Genomic DNA, 20,484 nt, shown 5'->3' with positions numbered 1-20,484 from the left:
CGATTCTAAATCATCATTCTGTGTCCTATAATCACTTACTTCCATTGGTAAAACATCGCCCTCTGTAAGTAACGCCCGGCGTACGCTTATACGATACAATTACGATTTGATTTTGTAAGCAATTGCAATAGCATTTGTTTTAAAAATTCTAACATGTAAGCTCTTAATGAACTGAGATCTCAGTGGACATATATGATTAATAAAATCTAAATTTCAAGAGATTTCACGTTTCCTTGGAGAAGGAAAAGCTAAATCGACTCGAACCGTAGTGATGTCAGACCGGTAGACGTGCGATTGTCTACGATTTGATAACGTTGTTCTGGATTTGAATAAACCTAAGATTTCGAATGTTCGTGAACCTAAATGAGGAAGATGATGTTTGCTCAGATTTTCATATCTAATATAATTTCCATTTTTTCTTGTCAATCGGATCGCAGGTGAATTGAATAGTTTGCGGTGAGCTGAGCTTGATCGTAACAGATGCCCAATTTATTTCTCCCCCCGCCCGTCATACATACCTAATATCTGCCATTTTTATCACTTCCTTTCTTTCCTCTCTAAATACTCGTCATGACGAAAAGGGGATTCTTTGCGAAAGAAGGATGTTGTAGTCTGCACTTTCATTTCGGACGTTTAGGCCTATAATTTTCAGTCAAATTATCCTAAATGATAATTTCCTTGTAAATTTTAGAAGTTTTGTGTTCGTACAAGAGAAACACATACAATGACAGGGTTCATATACGATAACAATGTACAACACGAAGGGAAATAGGAAATACGATTTTCCATATTTTGTAGTTTTGCTCGAGAAATTTGGATCCAGATACCAAGGAAAATAACACACAAACTGTATTCTTTTCTTTATTATCAGAATCATTATGTATTTGGCGCCACCTGTGCCTCGGCAGCTCCGAGTGGTCTATTCTCCCCAATATTACTGAGTATATTGGTGTTTGACAGGATCATTATAAAAGAAACTTTAAGCAATAATCTGTTTAATTATTGATATAAATTTTTGGGAAGTTCAATATAACCGTTCATATATTTATGAATTAAGTTATATCAACTTCTTTAAAGTTTCTGTCCATATATTATTCCATTAAATAAGAAAAAGTGGCAAAAAATGGCAATATAACAAATTAAAAAAAAAATCAACTTATGCCTTTGAAATAATTCATGTTTTCAATTGGTTAAGGTCATATAGTTAGGCTATGTTTTTGTACGGATATGCATGATAAGGTCATGAAGCCCAAGAGTAATAAGAGGAAGTGTATGCGAGACTGCAACATTGGATGTTTCACAAAACCATCATACCTGCTTCCGTCAGGTGTATCTTTGGAACATTTTCAATGATGGGGGGGGGGGGGGGGGCGGGGGAGGGGGTTAAGGGGCCAATTTTATCTTTAAGATTTCTGCTAATTTCTCATCAAGAAAGAAAGGGGAAAGTTCTTTGATGCTTCATACATGTATATATATATATATATATATATATATATATGTATGTATGTATATGTATATATATATATATATATATATATATAAGTGTGAAAGGAGGCGGTTAGATCTATTAAGCAAACGACAGTGCTTTCGAAAATCGAAAGAGGATCGGCAAGGAAAAATAGGGATCTTCAAATTCACAACTATCCCGAAACGCGACAGTATAGTGATGGCTTTGCCAACATAGACAGGGTTATGGATTATAATTGGCTCTACTAGTCCTTTCGATGTGCTATTTTCTTGTGGGAGGTACCTACGACGTGTAAAGGGGTTTGATGCCCATTCTGTATTGACCTGCTTTTTCCGTCGTCTCCCAGATGCTCTAAGTTTTCCAAATTTGGACAAACGTTTGGTTCAAAAGTCTACTTTTGGGATTTGGGAGGCAGCAAACATTTTCCCATCAATCGAAGCCGTTTATTGTCTCTTCTCGTTGGTACTTTGCCCTGGCTACTGAGATCAATTACTTTTCGACTGTCTTCATATTGGCCGAAAAGCTTCAGGTATGTTAAATTATCTATTCATCAAATATGTAGTTGCATTGAACTTCGATAGCGCTACATAATTGTGAAATAGATTATTGTGCCATATGCTTTTTTTTAACTTCGACTCGTTTTTTAGAATACTACAATTCGTCCTTGTTTTCACGAAGTGACGGTAGTGAGGAAAATCGTAACGCAAAGTGAATGCAATTTTTTTCTCACTACCGTCACTTCGTGAAAACAGCGACGAATTAGTAACTACAACTTATATCTGAATTACTTTTATCACACATATGTTTATTCTAAGCATTCTCCCCATTATTACAATAAACTTCAAGTGTTAATTTGGAAATGAATGTATATAGATTAAATTTAATACCCTTTAAACAATTAAAACAACTTTAATTATAACAATACCCCAAAACAAATTCAATTTTTGAAGCGCAGCTGCTATATGAATATACTCTACTCCGCTATGATGAAAATAGAACTCTTAACAGTACTATGGGCCGATTACTTTACGGACACACAATAAAAGCTCCTCAAAACAAATGAGGCATTTATTATGGCTAGTGGTAGGTTATTCCAAAGCTTTGGAGGGGCGCAACTGTAAGCAGTCTCCAAAAGTTTTTTGTTTGTTTTTGTGAGGTAGCTTAGAAGCACATTGTTCTGTGTACATCGTGGATATGATTTAAAAGATAACAATTCAGACTAATCAATTTGGGGCTTGACCGTTCAATGCTTTGCAAATGCAAATGCAAATCTATGCCTTATTGGCAACCAATGTAACTTAATTAAAACAGGTGTATTTTGGGGGAAATTCTGAGGAATTGGACACCAGCGTTGCACATGCATTACTTTATTCCCGCCAGGCATGATTATTCAACCAATAAACAGTAATGCTTTGCTTTTATAAAGAAATTATTTTGAAGGAATTTATTTATTTTATTTTTGTTTTAATAGTTGCTATATACGTCACCACTACATATACAATGCACAACATAGTGGTGTAAGTGGACGAGTGTGCCAACGTTTCCAAATTCATGAAAGTTCTTTCCGGAATATAGACCCGTCTATTTTGCATACAATAGAACTATTTCCTTTCCAGTCATGGATTACTAAGAATCATATTTCATCCCTTCATCGACCTTATTTCCAAATTTGTTATCATAAATGATGGCGAAATGTAAGTTGGCTGCGTTATTTATTTATTTTTGTATGAAAACATTTTGTTGTTCTTCTAAAATATACGTTTGAAAAACATGTGCACCAATACAATCGATAACTAGGAATTACATTTTGACGCTTTAGATGTCTGGCAAAATACTTTGGCTTTACTATTTAAAAATAGATATTGTGCGAATTTGCATTTGTGTAGAAATGAGCATGCTTGGAATTATATAATGCCCTTTTGTAAGGAACTGAACGACTTGCCATCGAGGTCCTGTAATCAATACAAACGATCATCAAACCACACGAAGCCTCTTCAGATTGACATATATTGAAGAGGATTTTGACATTATGCTCTTGAATAGTTGAGAACGTCAACTCCTCTTAAAACAATATTTTGGTGTTAAGTTTCTGGGATCATGTTTCTCCAGTAAAGTTTTCGTTTATAAATGATTTCATACATTGTATAGCCAAAGGAAGTTTCGTCCAAGCGACTGCGAGATAATGATGGGTAATGTTATTATTACTTTCTTTTATGACGGTTGAGAACAGTGTCAGTTCATAGTCACATGATTATGTATAAACGGAAGGATCCTTCTTTCAAGGCATCGATCTGACATTGACTTTCGTACATGTGAAAGTTCGCGCCAAATTCCCGAAATTTAAGGAAGTTTTATCATATCGTAGCAGCGTTCTTCCTGCAGTAATTTCTTCTTCAAATATCTTTGTATTTAGACATGGCGTTCAGAAGACCTGTCTGCTTCATGTGTCTTCTTTTCATCCTGTCCGGTAAATATATATTTTCTTTTCGTAATTCATTTTTTTTTAAATACCAGCTTTGGCTGTTTCTGTTTAGTAGTGGTTAATACATAACCAATGCTAATTTTAAAAACACAATACAATTAGAGCAATTTAATTATGACTTCCCAATCAATATCATCGAAGCTACAAGATTAATTTGGACATTTCATTTTCCATCGCATTGCTCCATTAAATCCCTTTCAGGAAAGGATTCTTAAATGGTTAAATTGATCAAACATACATCTTCAAATTGGCGATAATTTTTCTTGTATTGCTACATCGTTCTAATAGCATTTAATATCTATGACAACAATTTAATCGTCGAAAAGTTGAGAGAAGAAAATCTTCACTTTTGATTTAAAAACATTGATTTTGATTCTCTCAACTAGTTGCCAATTTAAGGATTTTAAAGGTTATTTCCCCCTTGTTATTTCCCGTTCTGAAACGCAATAAGGTCATGAACAAAATCTACGGACAGTGTATGGAGAAATTGATGGCCTTTCTTCTCGAGCATCTGGCATATTTTTAGGGCTCTGAATCAATAGTAATGTAGGTAAAACCACACAATGTGGAATGATCGTCTCGAATCATGCAAAAGTGATATTCTATCGTTGACTTGAGTGTAACTTATTACTCATTTGAATATAAAAGAGGATAATGTCCTGCCATTATGGAGTGTTCGGCACTCTACAAGGTCAATGTAATCATATTTCTGTTCATTTTTATCAGAATGTAGTTCTCTCTTTACTTTATCACTTCCTAGCAACGATACAATTTGGGTCACGGAGGCCAAGACACATCCTGGGCTCGTCACAAAAAAGTAATGGATTGCTAGCTATTTGGCAATGGACCATGATGTACAATCCATCGATTGTACGATCGATTTATCAATTCCTACAATCAACTGCTTAGTTTTGTGTAACAGGGCTCAGAAAAATGGAACCTACATGAATGTTCCTCCATTGCCACATTTAGCAAATGAGATCAGATTGGTTTTCAGAGAAAGGTTTTCTAGTGTGTGTAAAAAAAAAATCGTTTGGTATTGACCTTTCAACTCTCTAAAGGAAAAAAAAATCTTATTCAATCTGTTACAGGTATTAAAGTATTAATCTTGGCTTCCTATGGAGGCATGCGATTTACATCGCTTTTGCTGTCAGTACGGAATGCATCATCATTGCGTGCATCGAAACCGAGAAACGAGTAGTGAAAATGACACATCTTCCCCATGGTGCCAGATGTTTCTCTCCTTTTTTATGGAAAGAACACAGAGCCCCTAACAAGAAGCGCCACAGAGACGTTTGGTAACACTCTCATAATGTTGAATAACAGTGGCGTAGCTACTGGGAGTACCTGCCCCCGTAGAAAGACGAATGTAAGCGAAGAAAAGGCAGAAAATGAATATATAAACCGAGAGAAATGGGAGAAGGATTGGAATTAAAGACAATTGGACCCCATACCACATCTATCCCTTAATCATATACATTGTAACTTAGCATGTAATTTTTTCGAGGGAGATTGGTGCCCTCCCTCTCTCCCTCTTGATATAATATATTATTACAATATCATAGCACACTGTGTCCACATTGTATTACAATGTGAAAACAATGTGTCCACATCGTAGTACAATGTTAGCACACTGTACTATTCATATCGTATTACAATGTGAAAACACTGTGTCCGTGTCGTATTACAATGTACTATCCATATCGGATTACAATGTTAACAGAATCTGTTATCATCATGTTTAATTATAATTTGCAGCTCCGGCGACGTTTGTCCAATCTTCTGTTAGTGCACTAAGTGGGACAGAGTTCGTCTTTGCCCCCATGCCGAATCATCCAAATTACATAATACATTCCATTATCGGTATGATCCTTCAAGGAACTACGAATGAATCAACCACCGTGCATATATCACTTCCTGGAAAATCTCTCGAGGAACGAATCACTTTAACACCGGGTTCAGGTCCCCGTAAGTACCCGCTACCGAGAGAACTTATTCACCAAACAACATCAGGGCCCATTGATTCTACAGTTCATGTGGTCTCCAACAAAGCCATTACTGTTGTTCACTATAACCTTGATCCATCGAATTCGGATATGTTCACCGTAATGCCCTCAGAGTCTTTAGGCCAGGAATATTTCATAGCAACAATAACGTGGGGAGGTAACCCGACGGAAGGTAGCGGTGTTGTGACAATATCGTCGCTTGGGGAAGGTGTCTCTGTCGAAATTCATATGACCTCTACGGTGCAGTTTGTTGACGAGACGTTTGATGCTGGTGACGTGTTCCGATATACTCTTCATCCATTTAAATCAATACAGCTCCTTCCGCAGTTTACAGGCATCACTGGAACAAGAATCATCACAAACACATCAATCGCTGTAAGCACAGGAGCGAAATGTGCAAACGTCCCTGAAGGTGTTCAATACTGTGACCATATAGCTGAACAACTAGCTCCGTTCACGTCATGGGGAAAGATGTTCCTGTTGAGCCCTTTTGTCAGTCGTGGTTCGGGTTATGTTTTCCAAGTTGTAACAGGTCGCGATCAAACCACTGTCCTCTATGGCAACATAGTTCTGAGGTTGAACATGGGTGACTTTCGAACAATAGATGTACCATCTCAGACCATGACGTTTGTCTCTGCTGACAAACCAATAACCGTTATGCAGTATCCCAAAGGGAGAAGAAGTGACGGAACTGATAATAGTGACCCATCAATGATTCGGGTTTCGCCGATTGAGCAGTATGTTCAGGAGGCTACTTTCCCGGTTCATGAGTTTGGTGAAGAGTACACGTATATTGAAAGCATTCATCTTGAACTCACGGCAGAATGCAAACACCTCAAGAACATCTCCATCTTCAAAGACTACCAATCGTTGTCGGTAAGTTGTGTCTGTATTAAAGCAAAAGATAAAAATGTTTCTCTTAATTACATAAAACTTGTAGATATTATCCTTACATGAAAAAATTACTTATCAAAATATTAATACTGTAAGCCAGATTCTTTTAGTGGTCAAATAGGGAAGTAAAATAAGAAAACACTACGTAAGATTCTTAAAGTTAGGAAAAACCAATGGGATTCATATTTAGGGGTAACGACGCTTCAGCCAGTTAGATAATATTCATGTCATGTTGGGAAGAAATAAACACACCTTTTTCTTTCTTCCAAACTTCGACCATTTGGTAGGATATACTTTCAGAGGAGTGGAAATCAACATTTTCGAGTCGTACTAGAGATCACTTCGTTTGAAGTTGAAGCCACTTTAGATTTAGTGAAATTCACACCACAGTAATCTTTCAAGAATCTTTCAAGATTCCACTTTAATTCAAAGGCGATCCCAAATCTGACTCTCAAGAATGCCCTCCCATTCCTAATGCACACAACTGATGCCTACCTTTCCATAAAATGTACATACTAGTAAGAGCTTTTGTATATTCAAACAGTTGACATGGAATGAAAACTACTCTATGGAGATACTGGACGGGACAAGGATGTGCTCACAGTGGGCAGTGGTCAGTGGCGGATCATATCTTCTGCGAAGTCAACAGAAGACCACCACAGAGGGTCAAGCATTCTATCCCAGGTTTCGTGCTGTTGTCTACGGGACCGGTCTAGGCGAATCTTACCTGTACAGCGCAGTCTCCAGTGATAGACCGTTGACCTGCAGCTTTAACCCTAGTGGAGCAGGGCCTGCAGAAGAACACGATTGTCCAAGTAAGAATGAGAATGACCACTAAAGCTTATACCGCAAAGAAAAGATGAAAGGAATAAACATAATTATAATATCATTTACAGTAATAAAAAAACAGTTCAAGATTTCGGGAGCTTCAAGGTTATCATTGGACATTGGATTGTCAGAAATAAACCTGGTATTCTGTGGAAACCAAAGATTTGTGGTCCTCAAAGATGCTCAGGTCTTACTATGTAAAATTTCCTACTAGAGTTTATCTAACAATGATTAAGTGATTCATTACGTAGGTCACTTAAATTTGAAATTAACAGTAGTTATTATGTAATGTACGCATGAACGTGTCTAGCTAACTATTGATTGTCCTTTAAATTCTTTAATGAGCATTAGAGATTGCTTTTAATGAACCTACGTGCATTCTTCGTGTTTCTATCGCATTTCCAGTTTTTGTTAATCCCGAAGTGGTGTCCTTAATGGCGACTCAGCTCAACATCACTTGGAGCACAAGTCCAGGCAACACTGGTCTCTTCGAATCATGTTCGGTCTCCATAACCAGTGAGGAAGGCATCACCAGAGCCGTTGCTATAACAACCCATCCACCAGCGACACTATCAGGACTTTACCCATACACAGAGTACAAGTTCTACATGAACTGCTCAAACAGCTTAGGAATGCGAACCCGACTGGAGTTTCCAGCTCAAACTACACTGAAAGCTGGTAACCAAGTGTTTCTTTATAGTCGCTCATAATCCTTCTTGGATGATGTCATTGTCACGTTTAAAATTAATTTCAACTGATAATTATTTTTTAAACGAACATTTATAGTTTTCATCGTATGATTATGTAAGAAGTGAGGAAAGCATGTACATGTAGTTTTGATTGTCAAATGACAGACCCATGACATTGTAGTTCGGTAGTGTGTATCTATACTCGTGGTATGAATTCTAGACTTTGTACCCAAAAAGTGTTCAGGATCAAAGAGTTTAAATATGGTTTGAAGTTCTTTCTATTAAAATGACAACGTTCATAGCGTTTTCTTAAACATATACACTGTCGCTCATAAAGGTGGAATATTTTAGTTTTACCCAATTCATGGAATTATTTTAAAAATTATTTAAAAATAATAGATCTGAAAAATAGTATACATTCTCAGATTTTATTGAATAATAATTTGCCAATGTGTGTTTTGCGGGACTGCTAAAGCATGTATATGCTACTATGCCTATTAAATAGGGGACCTACGCCCTCAAGTCATAAATGACAGTAATGAGGATTAATGCCCCACAAAAGGGCACTAATATAGCACATCGACACGGTTTTGATCCCGGGGCATCACAGTTACGAGGCCATTGTTTTGTCACCGAACCATGACTGTACGCATCGGGGGCTAGGGTAGGGGGCGGTTTCCAAAAATAAAAAAAAACACAGAAAATGCAATAAATTTTCAATAATTTATTGCATTTTGACCTAGTCCCCAACATAAAAAAAATTCTCTGGAAGGCCATGCATTACGGCTGGAGGCATGGGCACACAGAAGATTTGTTTATATTGGGAACCGGGGAAAAATGCAATTTGTAAAATGATTTGTCAACTATGTGGGTTTTTGTGTGGATAGGTATAATTATGTGATTGATTTTAATACGACATTTTTATATGTGTATTTCGATTTTTATTTAAAGTGTATGTACCTACTTTGTATATTACTTTTTATTATGTCGAAAATGCAGAAATGTTATCAAACAAACAAACTACCAATTTCTTTGCCAGAGCCCCATCCACCTACCAACGTACTGGTAACGGAAGTGACGCAAACATCAGCTGTTGTATCATGGGAACCCCCTCGTGTAACCAGAGGGAATGGAACAGTCGACGGATACGTGGTCTTCACAGAGCTTCAGAACTGTTTGTCCAGCTCATGCTCCACGGTGTTGAAATGCAAGATAATCATGCACATTTTAGTTCGAATTTATTTATTTATTAAAAAAATAAATTTTGTGATATATTATATTTTCTCATGTTATGATGACATTTTACCAAATGTTGTCTAATGTATTGGTTGTAAGAATAAATATAATTATAAATTGTTTTCTCTCTTTATTGTTTAGCTGTTTAAGGGGTTAGGCTAGACATGTACTAGTATCTGCCCCCTTTTACCAACTAATAGTTTCTCTTCTTGTATAATATATAAACACATTGTATGGAATGTTTACTGGATTGCTGTTGGTAAATCAAATCAAATCAAAAGTCAATATACATGGTCTCATTTTTTTGTTCTTATTCCAGATTTTAAGACAGAAGCGGTGAGCCAAAATCTACATTTGGATCCGTTTGCCACATACAGAGTAATTGTCATTGCATACACCATTGACTCGAGAATACCTAGTCCCGGGGATATACTGAACAGTTCACAGGCGACAAGCGAGGAATTCACAACATTGAAAGCCGGTGAGAGAATAATATAACGAAGTTTGTTGAAAGAAAGAAATGGCATTAATTAGTCTCAATTAGATATCCTTGACAGGATGAAACAATCGAATCGTAGTTACATCAAATACAGAGTTCTAATTTTGATCCAAGTTTTATCTCGATGTATGAATACATTATTCTAATGCTTATATACTTCATATAATTTATAAAATTACCATTGCCACGATGGAAATCTATGCATATTTCCTGAGAATTTACAAATTTTCTCAATTTAGACAGCTATATTATACATGTATAAAAAGTACTTGTAAAGGAGTAGATTCTTGTGCCTCCAAAAGTTATCAATAAATGCAATCAAGGCAAATTTACCAACAAACGAAACGATCGTGTGCTAGGTTGTTAGATTGTCAACGACAGCCACAGAATTGACAACCTACTAACTCTTAAAATCAAACAAATTTTGAACTAAATATTATATTAAGAGGAGATTTCAACCAATTTACACATCTACAATTGGAAGTTCTTACACAGAACCTGGCCTCCTACTAAACGCAACGGTCAATGATATGTGACCGATTTTTCAGCGGTAGTCTCCTGGACCCGACAACTGTTCACATATGATCTAGGTCTGTTTACACATCATTTTGCTGATTGAAATTTCGGGGGATATTTTCATCCCCTTTTCTAGCGAACCACCCCCACCCCGCTCGCATGGTCAATCATGATATAATTTGACACTCTTTTGTAGAACCGGGTCCTCCTAACAACGTATCGGTCAAGGAAGTGACAGAGTCTTCAGCCATCGTCTCCTGGACACAACCACTGTTCAGCCATGGACCTGTGGACGGGTACACTGTGTATGCTGTCCCTGTAAGCTGTTCTTCACTCTCATGTACAACAGATACAACAGGTATGGAAATAAATGTGTAACGGGTGCATGGGGCGTACTAGACCAGAATCTGGCCTATTTAATTTTGATCTCCACCACACCAACGCTACCTCTCCCTACTTACTTGCTACCAGCCGATGGTGGCGTGATCAAATTAAGACGCCCGGCGAAGGCTGGGCTGGTAAGCATAATTATGAGTTTGTTGATAACGCCATCTTCGACGGCTTGAAAGTGTGTAGGGAATTATAAAGGACCGGGCAGATTCTGGACTAGGGGCGTACTGGAACTGAAATTCGGTTGAGGTCATTTCGTTATGACCGGCCCCTGCAAATTAACGATCCCTGACATATATACGTAAACGTCTATATCATTTGGGTGGTTCCTATTATCCTTTTCCCACGCAAATCTCTACTTTGTCTGCTCAGAAAAATAACTGTCATGGAGAACAGAATATAAATTGTCTTTGCAAATGTTTATTCTAACTATTGAAATGAAAGGGGGGGGGGTGGCAATATTAATAAAATCCTAATATTTAACTTAAGCCATTATATGACATAGGAGCTATTTGACAGTTATCTGTTCGCAAAAAATGACTATTCTCTGCAAAAGGTTGCACTGCTAGATGTCAATTCGACCTAAATCTACATGGTCACCCATCTCAAATCACAATGTAACTTAATAGGTTGATTTGTTTGTTATTTTGTTGCTTTGATACAGATGTAACTGCCAATATTTTGGAACATACTTTGGTCCTTCGGCCTTACCTTTCGTACAGAGCTGTTGTGGTAGCGTTTGCATTAGAGCTACGGATATCTGATCATATGAAGCTGAATAGTTCATTGGCCTACAGTGAGATCTTTACAACATTGCAAACAGGTAATCTTTCAGGACATACATGTAAAGATCTACATAATTCCATCGTTTCGTTCATTTGATCTTTGTGGAAAATTATTATGTTTACGAAAATTCAAATACGTTTAATCACTGAAATGGTGTTCGAAAAAAGGGTTACCACTAAAATATAATGAATTGCCATACTTTCCTTGCTTTAAATCAGATATATTCCGACAGGTTTTGGTCTCATTGCAAAGGAAAACATATCATCATATTTAAAGAATATTATCATTTGAGTACAATGATACATTGATGTTTAAGCTTTAAATCTTTAGATTGATCTTGCTTTCAATACCTGAATTTCAAAAAATTCCCTTTTAAAATCAAGAATCCGCCGACCCGTTGTGTTAATGTGATCGTAAAGACTTTTAAGAAATCAGCTTTGGGACAATTTTCAATCTATTTGGGATTATATTACCCTTCCGATTAAAATAGACATCATTTTTTGCCATCGAATTTTACTGTTGTTTTGGATGTTTTAGTTCCAGTAAAACCACCTACACCAACCATCGTATCTGGTGGCATCAGAGATTACAGTTTTGACATCAACATACCGGCTTATCGCAATCCAAATGGACCTATCAGGTATTTTCATTTTTCATCACTGGTACTAGGGCACTAGCATATCTTAAAGAGGAACAGGATGGCAGTTGCCCCTCTTTACATATTTCAAACCAAGGAGAACATTAAATAACTCTCACCTAGGTAGGAAAACATTTGTACGTCAATAAGTATTATCGAAAGCGTTTTATTATAAGATAATTATACCTGAACAATATTTGCTTGTTCGCGGGTGATCGGCAGGTATACGTGTGATGATGCCGAACTTGAAACATACGAATATGAGGGTACCGTATACATCTCAAGATTAATAACGCCAATGACAGTAAACGTTGTAAAACATAGAAAAAACTGTGACTAATATGTATCTCTCTGTAAGATTTAACGTCTCGCCCCTCAAGGTTCCGAGTCAGTGCCCTTATTTTACATGTGAGCGAAAAAAACATTGGAAAGGCAAATACATTCGATTGAATGAATTATGAGGCCAAGGTCTGTAAAAGCCCCTGTACGACGATATGATGCATGAATCTTCGTATTTTGTTTGACATAAAAAGGTTGTAATGAACTCCTCCGGTTCTACAATATTATGCCAACTATACAAGCATGGACTATTACTTTCTAGCATGTTTGGTGGATTCCCATTTCTGTAATTTAGGCCCCTACACCTTAAACATGTGTTATGGTTATTTTTACTTATTGCGATGGTATAAGTATGATATGGTTTTTTTTCATTTCAAGGTGAACTGAATTGAATTAAAGTATATCACATTGAATTGAATTATATACTGGCATTTTGGAGTAAAATAACTCATTATAAATATTAGCAAAACGACTTATCATAGTATTTTGCAGTATGATATAGAATAATGTTCTTGTCAATAAAGTTTCGATCTATATCTTATATATATAGTTGCTTTGAAGTCATCGTTGTTCAGCTGTATGATGAAACAACTAGTATTAATTCCAATGACAATGCTTACGGCATTAACAATACGAGGGACTACAGCATCGCAAGAAACCGGATAGGAACCCCGTTCAGTGCGATGGTCTTCTCGACGTAAGTGTGATCTTTTTTTTTGTAAAGAAGTAGTGAGCCTTTATTTCCTGTAAAAAGCAGTTTCGATGAAACAGTTCAATTATAAATGATATGAAGTAATTATTATTCAGGTAAGCAATATAGCAAAGTAACTGGATCATGATATATTTGGAACATATGCCCCCTCCCCCTCTTCAGGAATTCATAACGAGTATCTGAATAAAAATGATGACATTTTAAAAGCCACAGGTTTAAGTGTTCCTGTTAGTTTTACTTGATCCTGGCATGAATGGTGTAGAATAAGTGCTCGTGAGGCATAATGATAGTGTACTAAAGGGGTAAGATTTTAAGTTTCAAGTCAAATATATTTGCGTGTCTGAATCATCTTTTATCTCGAACAAATTCTTCAGTTTAAGATAAACAATTAAATGTACTGTGGTGCAGGCCATATATTAAATTATATTGTTCGGATGTGTTTATTTCGCTAATAATATTGAGTTATAGATAAGATGCAAACAAACTTCTCTCATGTATCATAACTAGCATTCCAGCTGGCAATGTGATCACAGTGGGCTCTCGATATGAAGTTCAATCTGAATGCAACACTTGGGGCGAAGCAAATGAAGATCATCGAAAAAGACGAGCTACTGTGAGAGCAACGACCCTGCATTCAACCGGTGGTCCTTTGAATCCGGACAGCTTTTATTCCTGCTTTATCAGAGTGTACTCACCTTCTCATCAAGATGGGGTAAAAAAAAAACAACCTTTGCTTACCTACGATGAGGGTGGGGGTAGGGGAGAGGCATATTGATTTTTTGGTTGAGCAGGGCAGGGTTGGGCGGTAAATACCGGTGGCGGTAATTACCGGCGGTAAATACCGGTAAGTACCGTCCGGTAAATGAGATGCGCGTCCGGTAAATATGTAAAAAACGGGAAATATGATTTTAATTCTCTATTTATTAATAATTTTACTTGTTTTTAGCCTCATAACTGAAACTATTGTTCTGAAATAATTAGCAGCACAATACTCATAGTAGGAACACACACACAGATTTATAAAATCCTCACTGCATGCATGTACACACCCAAACAATTGGCATTTTGTTCATATGGTATTCATGAATATGGTAATTAGGAACTGGGAACCAAAACCTTCATACAAGTTACTTTTATTGTAAAGTTTAAGATATTTGAATAAAATCAGTGAAAATTTGAACAAAATCGGGCAAGGAATAAGGAAGTTAACGCTTTTTGAAATGATATTCAATTTGATGACATCATTTGTGAACAATTCTCCATGCCTTTTGTACATCAAATTTCATGTTTTTCCTTCTTTCTTGTGATTAAGATAATAGAATGCAAAATGATATTCTACTTCACATGTAATGAAATCCGATCAAGAACACAAATAAATAGGAAAAAAACGAAATAATTTTTATTTACTTTCAATGGTGGAGGAGGAACAAAGCTAAGTAAGCAATCATTTAGAGCCGATTACGCGACCATGAATTGATAACTTATTATGACTTTCTTAGTTTGTTCCTCCCCCCCCCCGAAAAGAAAAAAAATGAATTTAAATTTCTTGAAATACTCATTACAGAATGGTTTTATGCTTCTTTATTTTCGTTTACTTGTTTCTCACTCTTAAAGGATGTTTATTTTGTGAATGGACCATTCATAGAACCAATTCGACTCAAAGGTGAATATTTAAATATATTAATTTTTGTCTTCCCATTACCCAGGAATTCACTTTTTTATTATGAGCTGAAATAATTCTTTATTTTTTTTCTGCATTTCAAAAATCCTATTTATTGATTTTTCCCTATTCATTTAATACCTTTTCCAACAAATTATATTCACATAGACTTGAGAAAATAATTTAAAGAACTGACGGGTTTTCTTTCATTTTGTTTTAAATTTTTGTACCTACAAGTATTTATTAGTTCCATAAAATCGTCATAAATAGTAATTGGGTTAGAGGCTCCGGCATCATGGTTCCGGTTAAAATGTGTTGTATGGTATATCACTGAAACAGCTCCCGTAGGATTTTTGTGCCAAAGTTGATTTTTTTTTTGGGTTGCATTTTTGGATTCATTGGGGTCCAAGCTATCAGAAATTGATGGGGTTCAAAATTCCCGAAGACACCAAATTTCCCTATTGCGCGTTATATAAGCCATTTCAATAGCCTTTTCCGTCATTTATTGAAATGTTCAGATAGTATGATGAAGCTTTATGTAATCCTAACATGATTTATATAGGATCTCTGATATGGTATGGAAATTGCTCTTGATTTGATATCTTTGCATTTTGAAGTTGAAGTTCCTGGTAGTGGCACACATGTGACTTTGACAATAGTTTGTATAGCTGTGACTCTTGTCGTCATCGGAGTCATCGTGATATTCATCTGTCTCCGTAAACGAAAAAGGTAATTTGTACTCATTTCATTTTAATCAAGTAGAGAGTATCAATGCTAATATTGCGGGAAAAAACCCCGGAAAAAACAAAGGAAATAAAGACAGGGAGAGGGGAAATCATGTCAAAGTGTATCCCTTTTTATAGGACAGGTCGGTAGAACAGCGGTGCTGTCAAATTAAATCACGGGGGCGAAGGAAAGAGGACAAGAGAGGAGAGGCGAGAAATAAAGAGATGAATAGAGGATGAGTGTAAAATATTTAGGTACACAATCATAACTATGGACCATTATAGAAGAAAGAAATAGGTTTCATTCACATGTTATTGTATTACCCTCTATAGCATGCATGCAAAGGATAATGTCAAAGTGAATGACAGTCGCAACAAACAAGTTATAATTCTCTGTTTTCTGAATAAATCACATGTGACAAGTTAACCCTCATTCCCTCTCTAAGTCTAAATAATTCTCTACCCTTGGTAATCTCTTCTTTTCTGGTCCCTAGATCTCGACGGCAAAGGAACAGGGGTTCCCCCGCTGCTCCGGCAGGCTTCACCACGACTCACCGAATGTGCACAGACCCGTTACCGGCAGCACATTCAACAACAAGCACGGGAAACCAACAAGTAGACCATTCATACCACGAATATCAACCGTCAAAACCTATTAATCAAACTGTGAATAACGACCTTGTCGAAGGGGAATACGAATTCATGATATACAAGAGCGACACTAGGGTTCTTCAATTGTAAATTGTTGCACAGTGAGGAAATATTTTGCTTTATATTTGCCATCAAACTCTGTGAAATTGTAATAATGCAATTTGTACCAGAATAGTTGTAAGAAAAGAACCTTAAATAAAGTGAGGAGCAGGCCAGGGAAGGGCGAACGGGAGTTTTTAAATTTCAAACAGGAAAATGGCCTTTATAATTATTTCCTATTTTAATTTTCAAATAGTATTTTAATATTAACATTTATTTTCTTCTCAACAGTAAAATATGAAACATAATGCATATATAAATTATATATGTAACAATGAGTTCGACATAGAGTATACAGTAAATAATTCAGATACGAAAGGAGGCGAAAACCCGAAAAGCATAGCTTTAGTTGGGAACGCCTATTATAACTTAACACAGTTACTGAGAGAACGTTATAGATATCATTATGAAAATTACATATTGTATAACAGAACGTTGATATAGGAAAGAAAAAAAATAGTAAATGGAAGAAGAAAATGAGAAGAGAATTAAGTATAGGAAGGCATGTTCACTGAAAGAGAAAGTTAACCCAATTGGGCTGTGCATGTGTTTGCGTTTACATCATAAAATTTAACAAAGTACTACAATTCTAAAATGTAAGTATAAGTATAACGTGAGAGAGAGAGAGAGAGAGAGATGGAAATTGACATATGTTTAATACCGGATATAGCACAGACTGTCACAACTCATTACTTGTCGATTTTTAGATGTAAAGAAAATAAATATAGTAAGCAATTGTAGCGCCGGACCTTGGCGAAAGGGGAAGACAATTTTTCCTAATATAGCCATTGATGGTCCGTTTTTTCAGCAAGAAAATCTCTCTTCTTGGCCTTAATTTATGTGGTTGGGTACAGGGGATGCCTGCTCTTCTTCATTTTATCTTTTTTTCTTCAATCTTATGATTTTGATTTCGATATTTTATGGTTTTCAATATTAGGAAGTTTAAGTGAGCGGTCGTCAGTATCCATGTGCAGTGGTTCATAATTTGCTGACACCAGACTTAATGAAAATACCATTGCGTGTACAAGTCTGCACTCAACAAACCGTAGTCACATCAAGAAATAACCCCTATATAGTACCTAGTAAAGTATTCGGGTGAGGTAAATGTAAGATAACGACTTTACCATATGGGGAAATTGGTGGAATACGCAGAGTATTACGTAAGGCTCGTTGGTCGTAAAACTTAAGGCTAATCCTGGCGATTGACAATACCTGTGATTTGGTAAACACCCGAATGGACAGGTGTCGAATTCTCAATGAGAGCCCACCACCGTGCGTCTTTAAAGGTTAGATGGTATGAGTTGCAAAACAGACAGATAGCATCATTCGCGTGATTAAAAAATGATCCTATTGGGTACTGTGGTAATACAACAATGACATATCATGTCCCTGGACATATGTAGCTTTGTCATTGACAATGTTAATGCAGGGACATATCATGTCCCTGGTTAATGTCTGCCTGCGTGGGTGCGTGTGTATATACAATTAAAGAATAAAGGCAATCCTGAATTTGAGGCTGCTCAACTTATGCATTGTGTTCTGTGCACTGTGTATCTTGCGCTTGACTTGTGATCCCATTGTTGATGTTGATAAATGAAAAACATGAAATGAATTAACGAATTTTCCAAGGGCACATTAAACAGAGTGAAAAGGGGGACATTATGTAGCTTTTTCATTAGCAATGTTAATGTGTGCCTGCGTGGGTGCGTGTTTATATACCAGTACAGAATATAGGCAACCCATAATCTGATCAACTTAATATGCATGTTGTTCTGTGCACTGTGTATCGTGTGCTTGACTTGTGATCCTATTGTTGATAATTGAAAACGTAAACATGACATAAATTAACGAATTTTCCAAAGGCACATTAAACAGAGCGAAAAGGGGAGTTTTCTTCGTGATTTCTAAAGCCTCTAGATTAATTCTGAAGGAAACAAAATAAACAAGAATTAAGTGGAATGTCATTATCGTGCCCATTCTGCCCCGCTGTTTAGAAAATTGAAATTTCGTAATATTTTTTATTTGTACTATTACTCCATTGCCCTCCTTGGCTTCTTTTACTTTCAAAACAAATCTCAATACCCGTTTTAAAGATTCGTTTCACTTATGGCCAGTAAAAACAAATAAGGTAATAAAATCAGTACGACGTTTTATGCAGATGGGGCCGATCCCAACCCCTCACCTTGCACATGTCTAGTAGAAAATGGGATAAGTCGTTCGTTATGAGCTATTAGTTTGAATTGAAGTTATTTATTTCACATGTTCGAATGTTATACAGAAATCAAACATCATAACAAAATGGAGCATATTTCATAAAAAATTGCAATAGTTTAATTACATTATTGACATTTAAACAAATTTGACAGTTTGAACATCATTGAAGGTAAAACGATTTCTATGTGACATTTGAAAATGTGGTGCTTATTGAAAAGCGTGGCTTGTTATGGTAAGCCTCTCTTAAAACTTAAGTACGTATTAATATAAGTTGGATAAGTTATTATTAATAATCATCAATAACGTATGAATTTTGAAACATCTAGGAGAGAATTTACACTATTCACCTAAAATCTCAAGAGATATTATAGTTTAGGTCTTTTACAAACGCCTCATATCGCTATAGTTTGAGGAAATGACCGCGGACATATAATTATGATAACAGAGTAACAAACGAGGGAATATACATGGAATATTTACTTGCAAAACGAGCATCGTTTAAGGTATGATTGATATACATCTCAGATAAAAGGCATCACGCCGTTGTAGTTTGAGGAGATATGAGGGAAAAAATTAGAACGAGTACCCTCAAACAAAAGCACGAAGGGGCGAATAAATACTATATTTACCTAGGAAGCCAGGAATAACAACTCTTGATTTAAATGAAGTACGATAAATATGAATGTCATACAAAAAGCCTCACGTTGCTTGGGAGTTTGAGGAAATGCGCACTAAAAATAATTACGATAACTGCGCACCTTCTGAATTGTACAAATAATAGAAGCTTGTGAGTGAATTGGTGAATATGCACTGCACGCAGGTTACTATTCACGGCACTGACCTCTACACCTGGATATTTCATTGTAGTGCGGTATGGTATGTAATCCCGAAGAATTTTTTTGCCAAAGTTGATTTTTGTTGTTGCTGTTTTGGTTGCTAAAGGGTCCCAATTGACCAAAAAATGATGGGGTTCAATTTTTCAGACTTCTCCTTCATATTGGGCGCCAAAATGGCATATATAACGCGCAATAGGAAAATTGGTGTCTTCGGGAAAATTTAAACCCCATCAATTTCTGATGGTTTGGACCCCAAAGAATCCAAAAATACAAAAAAAAAAAAAAAAAAAAAAAAAAAATCAACTTTGGTACACAAGTCCTACGGGAGCTGTTTCAGTGACATACCGTACCACACTATTGGCTGAGAGGACTGACTTCGTGGGTCTGCCATGTTGCACTTCCGAAAAATCGACGTGCGAGAGGGTTGGAATACAGATTTGTGTACAATTCGACTGCAGGTTCTGTTTCTGAGCTTTGTTTTGAGGAATGTAATAGTTGAAAATGCCTGCATATTCTGCAATTAATTTCTCAAACCAGTATTATAAAAAATGTTGACAGATATTACATTCGAAAGTTCAACTATGTGTCCTATGTATTTTAAAAGCAGGTTGGAAGTTGGAAGTACTTCGCGTCTAGCGCTCTGTGTAGTCCCATGTTTTTTATTTCATGTACGTATCACGTATGACATAATGCCAATGGAAACTCAATTCAATCTGATTCTGATCATTTCAATTGCTGATAATCTATACTAAAATTTATAGCAATCCAATGCATATTTTGGAGTAGATTTTGACTATAGACTAAGTAGATTTAATTC

General features: G+C 36.3%; 1 protein-coding gene across 3 annotated transcripts; it reads left to right on the top strand.

Moving 5' to 3' along the window:
* Positions 1 to 1,638: 1,638 nt before the first annotated feature.
* On the top strand, positions 1,639 to 16,828 carry LOC100890084. Of its 3 annotated transcripts, none has more exons than XM_030996898.1 (15): positions 1,639 to 1,997; positions 3,882 to 3,935; positions 5,709 to 6,832; positions 7,395 to 7,665; positions 8,084 to 8,356; positions 9,407 to 9,574; positions 9,923 to 10,084; positions 10,815 to 10,976; positions 11,673 to 11,831; positions 12,332 to 12,434; positions 13,321 to 13,467; positions 13,990 to 14,194; positions 15,097 to 15,145; positions 15,766 to 15,871; positions 16,362 to 16,828. In XM_030996898.1, exons 2-15 carry the CDS (start codon positions 3,884 to 3,886, stop codon positions 16,606 to 16,608), a joined length of 3,228 nt encoding a protein of 1,075 aa, XP_030852758.1. In that variant the 5' UTR covers positions 1,639 to 1,997; positions 3,882 to 3,883; the 3' UTR covers positions 16,609 to 16,828. The 3 variants fall into 3 exon arrangements, with proteins under 3 accessions (XP_030852758.1, XP_011667983.2, XP_030852756.1); XM_011669681.2 differs by having other exon boundaries at positions 15,760 to 15,871; XM_030996896.1 differs by lacking the exon at positions 1,639 to 1,997 and having other exon boundaries at positions 3,758 to 3,935; positions 15,760 to 15,871.
* The last annotated feature ends 3,656 nt before the right edge of the window (positions 16,829 to 20,484 follow it).

The sequence above is a fragment of the Strongylocentrotus purpuratus genome, unplaced genomic scaffold (genome assembly GCF_000002235.5).
Source record: "Strongylocentrotus purpuratus isolate Spur 01 unplaced genomic scaffold, Spur_5.0 spur5_scaffold_3, whole genome shotgun sequence".
Taxonomy (NCBI): domain Eukaryota; kingdom Metazoa; phylum Echinodermata; class Echinoidea; order Camarodonta; family Strongylocentrotidae; genus Strongylocentrotus; species Strongylocentrotus purpuratus.
This window is presented reverse-complemented; position numbering and strand designations above follow the sequence as displayed.

Excerpts from the sequence above, each read along its gene's own strand:
- LOC100890084 (XM_011669681.2), top strand. The coding sequence starts at position 3,884 with ATGGCGTTCAGAAGACCTGTCTGCTTCATGTGTCTTCTTTTCATCCTG. Across the intron at positions 6,833-7,394 it reads AAGACTACCAATCGTTGTCG|TTGACATGGAATGAAAACTA; the intron begins GTAAGTTGTGTC and ends ATATTCAAACAG. Across the intron at positions 12,435-13,320 it reads AATCCAAATGGACCTATCAG|TTGCTTTGAAGTCATCGTTG; the intron begins GTATTTTCATTT and ends TTATATATATAG.